The sequence below is a fragment of the Anguilla anguilla genome, chromosome 5 (assembly GCF_013347855.1).
Source record: "Anguilla anguilla isolate fAngAng1 chromosome 5, fAngAng1.pri, whole genome shotgun sequence".
NCBI classification, from domain to species: Eukaryota; Metazoa; Chordata; class Actinopteri; order Anguilliformes; family Anguillidae; genus Anguilla; species Anguilla anguilla.
In genome coordinates this window covers 48,591,224-48,598,862 of record NC_049205.1, presented here as the reverse complement: position 1 = coordinate 48,598,862, position 7,639 = coordinate 48,591,224, and the positions used below count along the sequence as shown (strand labels likewise).

The 7,639-nt window shown below is 38.6% G+C and overlaps 1 protein-coding gene across 6 annotated transcripts in view; it reads left to right on the top strand.

Moving 5' to 3' along the window:
* The first annotated feature begins 310 nt into the window (after positions 1-310).
* crtc3 (CREB regulated transcription coactivator 3) overlaps positions 311-7,639 on the top strand; it is a 34,600-nt gene continuing 27,271 nt past the window's right edge. For 3 of the 6 annotated variants that reach the window (XM_035418770.1, XM_035418768.1, XM_035418766.1), the window contains exon 1: positions 312-1,871. In XM_035418770.1, the coding sequence (XP_035274661.1) occupies positions 1,740-1,871 (132 nt within the window). In that variant the 5' untranslated portion in view covers positions 312-1,739. Of the gene's footprint in view, positions 1,872-7,639 lie in introns of all 6 variants that reach the window. The other 3 variants (XM_035418767.1, XM_035418765.1, XM_035418769.1) reach the window with 2 other exon arrangements.

Genomic DNA, 7,639 nt, shown 5'->3' with positions numbered 1-7,639 from the left:
ATGTTGAAATTGATACAGTCATGTCCTTTATTTGAAGAAAATAGTTTTGCAACATAAATGTTTCATATCTTTATGGATAAACTGACACCATCTGGCATCAGGCTTGCCATTCAAGGTAATAAAAAATGTGGCCTTTCTAGAGTTAGGTTATTAACAGCTACCATCCAAAACTGTCAAAAAATCACAGAAAGCACTAAAAACAGAGGAAATTGAAGAACCCCCTGGGTCAGAAAGTAGTACATCAAACATAACTGGAAAGTTTCGCTCACCGACTAGCGTTAGTACCACTTTAAGAGCGCACTACTGCCGCCTTGCGGACACCTTGAGTTAGTAAGTTGTCTCGCAGTTTCAGTCAGGTTGGTGTTTTTAATGTTGTTTTCAGGCTCACTTTGGGGGTAAGGGGGTTTTAGTAAACCAAAGCCGATCGCCGACGGGCAAGAACCTGGAAATTTGTATTATTAATGAACACGGACTGATGAAAACGCAGCAAGAGCGACAGAAAGGGTGTGCACACCCCCACAGATCTGACAAGACGGCGAACAGCATTCATTTAATTGTAAAACATTAAAGAAAGACTTTCTAATCAGCGACATCGGATTTCTTTGCAAATCACCTGCTCATCTGAATTTTACATCGTTGGTTTTTCATTTTGTTTTGTTTTTTACCGCGGTAACAAACAGGAGACATCTACGTTACCTATTTATCGCAGTGTATGTGGTTTAGATCGCTTGTTCTGAATCTTGGGACACTTGTTGAAATGTCAGAACGTAAGCTCTGCTGAAGTGTAAACAGACCGGGCAGAAAACCGACCACGTCTCTGTTCTGGACCAATAACTACGAATCCGAAAAACCTTGTTTTTAGCAAACGGAGGAGTGTTTCGCCTAGCTAGCTTACGACAAGCTAGCTAGCAAACTAACTACGACTAACCCTAGTCGCCGTTGGATATTGTTCTGTGGAATAGCAAGCCCTCTGCATATTGATGGGAAGGATTTTCTTACACGGTGGATTTGCAATTTTGCTTGTGGATTCTTCTTTTTACATCAAGGAACTCCTTCAATCAGTTCACCAACTTATGCATTTTCCCATGTCCAGAATTTAGCTACATAACGTTTGTTGTGACATCGTAATCTGAATGTACAGCTAACGTTCGCGTACACATTTCACTTTATAAACCCTTTAAACAAATTATTTACATTGCAGCTGACAAACCAGAATTTAGTTTAAAACTCAAAGGGATGTGACTAGCTAATTATTTATGGGAGATATTATTTTTGGTTGCAGGACAGCTGCCTGCAATATAAGAGCAAATTTATGATTCTAAGATGAAGGAAATGGTTCATCAAATACAGATAGAGAGTTAGCCAGTTTGCTGGCTAAACTGGTATTCAAGCACGTTGACTTTGAGCACTTTTTAATTTTTTCTAAGTTGGCTGAAAATGGTGACACAACTCTGAACGTCCGTGTTATATTCAGAAATAGTGAAAGAGCTTGCAAGCTAACAGAATTTGCATTAATTACACAAAAAACTACCAAATATATATGTTATATTTTCGTTTACAAATATTTGTTAGCTGGTAGCCAGCTAGCCAAGTTACCAAACACCGTTATTGTACTTTAGACTTGATGGACTCGCAAAAAGAAAAAAGAAGAAGAATGGATTAAGAAAACATTATTGGTGTTTCCCTGTAACTTGGAATCATTGCATTAAATAAACTTGTGAAACTGTGCGGCCCTCACAATGTCGGGATCCCCGGGCTCCGGTGGTTCCAACCCAAGAAAATTCAGCGAAAAGATCGCGCTGCACAATCAAAAACAGGCCGAGGAGACGCGGGCCTTCGAACAGCTTATGACAGACCTCACCGTTTCTAGGGTAAGCAGATACGTAAATGTAATCTAATAATAACGAATTATGGAATGTTGCCACTATTAAATGAGGTTGCCACATAATGTTCATGTTTGAAGTAATGTGAAGATAACGGGGTATTCATTGTCGCCAGTATTTCACGCGAGTGTCTCGTAGATGGACCTGAAAAAATTTGTGGCCACGAGAGATCGTTTCACGCAGTTCTGTGAATCCGTTGGAAGGGGGTTGTTTGAAGGGGGCAGCTGTCACATCCAAAATTGCCCGTGTTCACAGAGTTGTTCTCGAAATATCACATAATAATAAATTATGCGCATTCCTGTAATGAGGAATGAAGATGCACATGTGGGTGTTGTGGTTTCCTAAAACTTTTATTTATGGTTCTTATCAATTTTAGTTCCCGTTTCCCCCTAAATTTGAAATACTGTTATCTGATGTAGATTTCACTTTAACAGTGCATTTTAAAGTGCCTTGGACTGGCGTGGAGAAAAAAAAGCATGGAACTTGTTGCTTCAGTTTGAGGTGCCATTCAGTGTATGAAATCTCTTCCTTATTCTGAGTGTACTGCAGTCTTATTGAAATCTTGAATAGTCCTCAAGGTCTTTTGCTTTTGTGAACACAAAACAGGAGTAATGAGGCATTGCATGAGTAATTTCTGCTTTCCCTCAGCATGTTTAAAATGCTAAGTGCTGGGGAGGTTTTGCAGTTGTGTTTTGCGCAGGCATCCTGAAATCAAGAACAAGCCCATCATGAACCGAACCTTCAAAGGGGGCCCAATGCAGTGATTGTACCTCCTACTATTGCCAAGAGCAAGCTGTGCAAATGTGCATAATGGGCTCATTAAATGTAGCTGTGAAAGAACTTGACCTAATTTTTTATGTAACCTATTACAAGGCTTGAGATACAGACAAAGAACAAATTTGCCGGAGATTGTCGCTGTCAGCTGTGCGAGGTTCTGATTTGTTTCACGGTGTAGCTCGAATGTACAGCCATGTGAGCGGACCACACAAATAAACTCAAAGCAGTTAGTGCTTGTGTGTGCACTTTCATGGTAGGGATTTTAAAAGATAATGCCAATTGCTAAAGACACCTATCTATACCATTATGTAATCAGGAAAAATAAATAGATTTCATTCAGTACTTGTAGGTAGTATCTCTTAGGCCACTTTAATAACACTGGTTGTGCCTTCAAGGGCATCCAAGGCTGCTTACTGAGAAAAACACAGCCTATATAAGAATACTCCAGAGTGAACAATGAACATAAGCCTCTAATTGGAGCTAGAGTTTCAATCTTGGTTTTATGGGGAATGTTTTGCAAAACTGAACCTTGGGTAAGTATATGGTTGGTCTCAGTATCCCTTATCACTGATCTGTAACTGCACATTGTATATACAGTTGTTATTTGACATTTGGCACATAACTGGCTACAAACTTCCCTTATCCACCTTTCAGACTCAAACTCGAGAAATATGTCTAATGGCCCACGTGTATTTTCCATTGTTTTTCTAAAATGTATTGAGGCCAGAACTGAGGCTGACGGGATATTAAGACTAGCTTGTGGCCTTGTTCATGCCCCTGTGCCAGGAGGGTACGAAAGAATTATCAGTGTGTAATATTACATTCCCTGCCTTTTTAAAAGAACTGTGAAGCACCTTTTTTCCCACTTATAGGTTGTTAACTAGCTTGTGAAGATGTGAGTAATTATGTACCTATGCCATTAAAAAATGATGAAACAAAAACTCAAACCCAGCTCCAGGTTGGATATGTTGCTGTTACAGGCAGTATGCTTCTGTATCCCACTTCTTGCAAAGGAGCTCTGACCTCTTCTGTTTTTTCTGTTGTATTCTACCCTTCCCTTTGGGTGGAATACAGTGTCATGTTAGGGTCCAGAGCAGGGGTCATCACCGTGTTGGCTTGTGGTGGACTTTTTGGTCAAAATGCGATTTTTACCACGGGCATACAAAACTTGAAGTGGTCAAGTTTTAATTAATTAATTTATTATTCTCAGAAAACATTAGATTGTCAATATTTTGACAAGAAAATGATTGCAATGTATATTATCATGGGAAAAAAATAAACTTTTTTTCCCCAATCAATTTTTTTTTTGTTGCCACGGACACGTTTGTCCGTGTACGGACACGTTGATGACCCCTAGTCCAGAGTTTTGGTCTTGGAAAGACTATAGAAAAACATGGGGGCTTCCTGGGCTCCTGCTTAACTTCCTGGCTATTGTTCCTGGTTCTGTAGCTCCAGTTGGCTATTCAGCTGTACATAGCCCCCACACCACAACAGCTTGGAGCTCTCTTAATGTACATTTGAGAATGTTGTTGGGATTTTTTTTTATAAGTTAAGAGTCCTTCAGTCTGTTCCTGCATGCTCACTAAATATTAGACAGATAATTGGCTGTGAACTGCAGTTTTTTTAACTGGTGTAGAATGCTCATGGCCTCTACTCAGCATTGTGTCCATAGCTAAGCTTTCTGTTGACAAACCAAACGGCACACCCACCTGAAGAAAAAAAACTGTTTGGCATATGTTGGATATCCACGTAATGTAGTTTTTGAGAGTTCTCAACGTTTTCATGCTGTCTGTAAAACTTAGCCTAATTCATTATTGTATGACTCTAAAATGTTATTCAATTAATGCATTTGTCTAGACTATATCTTTATTTATGCCATACCTACCAGTGTCTACATATTTAGCTTCCACATTTTAGCTGATGTTTCTGGTTCAAAAGAACATGTAGGCATTTTTATATGGGCATTTTTATTTGTGTGTTTGGTTGGAAACTGAACTGTATTCACTACTGTCATAGTCAAAGCTGTTTCTGGGAGGTAGCCTGATTTTAGCATGAAAAAGTTTAAAAAACAGTGACTGCAGTAAGGTATAGCTGAGGCCCGGCTTGGGTGAACACTGCTATATTCATACCACAGGTTATCGTCCCTTCAGGGTCAACTGTTAACTCAATTTCAGCTATGCCTGTTGACTTGCCATTGCTACAACCACAGCCATCTGTTTGAGAATAAGCCTGATTGTACGCATCATTTTTGACACTTATTAAGAATAAGATTGTTTCAGTCCTGCCAAAAATAGTGTAATGCAAAGTGTGAGCGTCCTGTATAATATTGTTTTTCAAACCTTGTCATGGGAGTGTTACGTGTATAGTTCATGAGCTTTTCATTACTTGGGTTTGATTCAGTTGTTATCTGAATACTGATCTGGATTTTACATGCAACATTGAGCAGTTATCAGTAGTTTGCCATTTCTGATATGTACCAAAGCTATTCAGCTGATTACCGTTCCTTCAATTGGAAAATAAAACTGTTAACATAAATCGTAACATTATTAGACCATTTGTCTGATAAGGTTTTTCTTGTGTTTTATTAACAATTAATTGAAGCACTATATGGTAGCTTTTTATTTTTACAACTGCCAAGACTTTTTAAGGAGCAGACATTTTACAAGCTGGTAAATACAAATCATTTTACTTGAACAGTTTTAATGAATTAAAGCCAGCTGCAGCCAAAAAAACTGGCATCGGCTGAGTTCTGCCAAGTCATTCCACTTGCTGCAGTATACAGATCGGATTTTTTATCTATGCTGACTTCAGTACACTAATTGTTTGTTTCATTGAACAAAACACTGTCTCTGGGCATATTTTTTTATAAGAATCATCAAGTGTGCATTTTAATGCACTTTGTGTGTATTTTGCATCATGTGTATCTTTTGTATTATTTAAAAAAAAAAAAAGATTTCTCGATTTGTAGGCTATTCCGTTTTTGACTTGGAATTTGTCAAAGATGTTCTGATGGGCATGTTTACAAGTTTCATTAAAGGATGAACTTAGATTTTTTTCCCCTTTCCCCCAGCAGGCATCTGAAAAGCAGTCAGAGTTTGGGAACATTTTTTTCCATTTTCAACATCAGATGTTAAACACAGATGATAAAGTCCAAGAGTATGACAATCATACTGTGTTTAAGTTCGCAAAAATATTAATAATGGACGAGGCTGGTGAAAAGAAACAGTTGGCAGGTTGGCTTCTGTTGCCATTATTCTCCCCCCATCTCCCCTCTCTTCATCACCTAATTAATCCTTAACACGAGACTAGGACATGGTGTAGCCTACTTGAATTCATCAGCAGGCTTTATACAATTACAAACTGCCACATTTATACATATGTACGTAGCTACTCCTGTGCAAGGACTGAAATTGTCTCTTTAAAATTCTAAATGACAGATTTAGAATATTATTGATAATATAGTTACAATATAATTTTTATGAGGAGGTTGAATGGGGACTTTTCCTCTCTCTCATAATGAATCACCTCTGTCTTGCCATGAATAAATAGCAGTTTAGATCACAGGTATAGATCTAGAAACATAGAACATAGAATGTTTCAGATGGTATATTGAAATCGGAAAATAAAAGGGGAGTGGAGGAGGGTCATTACAAACTTCAACTTAAGCAGTGTCCAATATTTCCGCTCCTAACTTACATCATTGAGATATGTTCAATTAAGAGTTCCAAATAATAAGAGCGTGGAGTGTAGAGAGATTAGAAGTAATGCAACCATGTAAATAAAGGTTCTATTCATAGTGCTTCCATGCCATTGAGTCACAATGAAGGCTTTTAGAGTGCTTTTTCAGGACTGCTCAGTTAAAAGACTTGTGGTTTTGAAGCTGTGCTGGATTAAGTTGCCCATGTGGGATGACCTGTCAGTGACCCCCAGAGAGAAGCATAGTTGACAGTGGATGTGGGGCTTCATGCCACACTAGAACTTGTAGTTGGTATTTTTTCCTAGAAACCTGTTGCTTGGCAACATACACCATTACAAAAACATGAATAAAAATGTGTTGTTTTGGGGACAAAAGAGAATCCTGAAATAATTTAGAAGCAAGCTTTTAAGTTCATGCTTGAAGCATAACTGAATATATTTTGAACTGTGATTGTGGGAGGAGCCATGCATATTGGACAGTTTCCAACCAATTGGCAATCATACTCCAAATATTAAGGGATTTGGATCTCATGGGAGCAGATTATGGATTGCTTCATATCTTTATGTGCCGTAACTCCCTTGGGTGAGGGACTTTGTTGTTTTTACAGTGATGGGCAGTCTTTATTGGTCCAGTTAGAAAGTGGGTGAGAGTAGGAATCCTTGAAGTTTGTTGGTGCTCTGCTCTTGACTTCCTGAGAGCGCCTCTCCCTCTCCAGTTCTGTGCAGTTCTCTTGAGTCTGCCCCTCATTAACCCTGTTCTCTCCTTCCCTCACCTTATAGCCTAGTAGCTGCGCAGGTCGTCACCTGAAATGACTTTCAAACAGAAAAACACTTAAGACATTTTGTTCGTTCACCCATGGCAACTCATGGCAATATAATTTGTTTGTCTGTTCTATGTTTAAAATCTTGTTCTCTATTCCACTCATCTGCATGAGTTTTACTGAACACTTGGAGTAAAGGATGTGGAATTGTAACCCACAATCTCCAGGGGTCTTAACCAGTGCAGCATTGAGTGACTGAAAAATTGTATTAAATGGAATACTATGTATTAGCTTTAATCACTGTGCTGCATCCAAAATGTAAATTGGGTATGGTTTTTTATCAACTGTTTAAGTGCATTTGAATCTTCTAAATCAGGTCCTATAATTCAAGATCTTGACCCTCTCTCTTGGTTGAAGACACATGCTGACCTTTCTGGTAGTCAGAGCTTTTTATCAGAGTGAATCGAGAGAAAGAACAAAAAAATCAAACTTCCACAATGCGCAGATCACAAGACCTTTTTT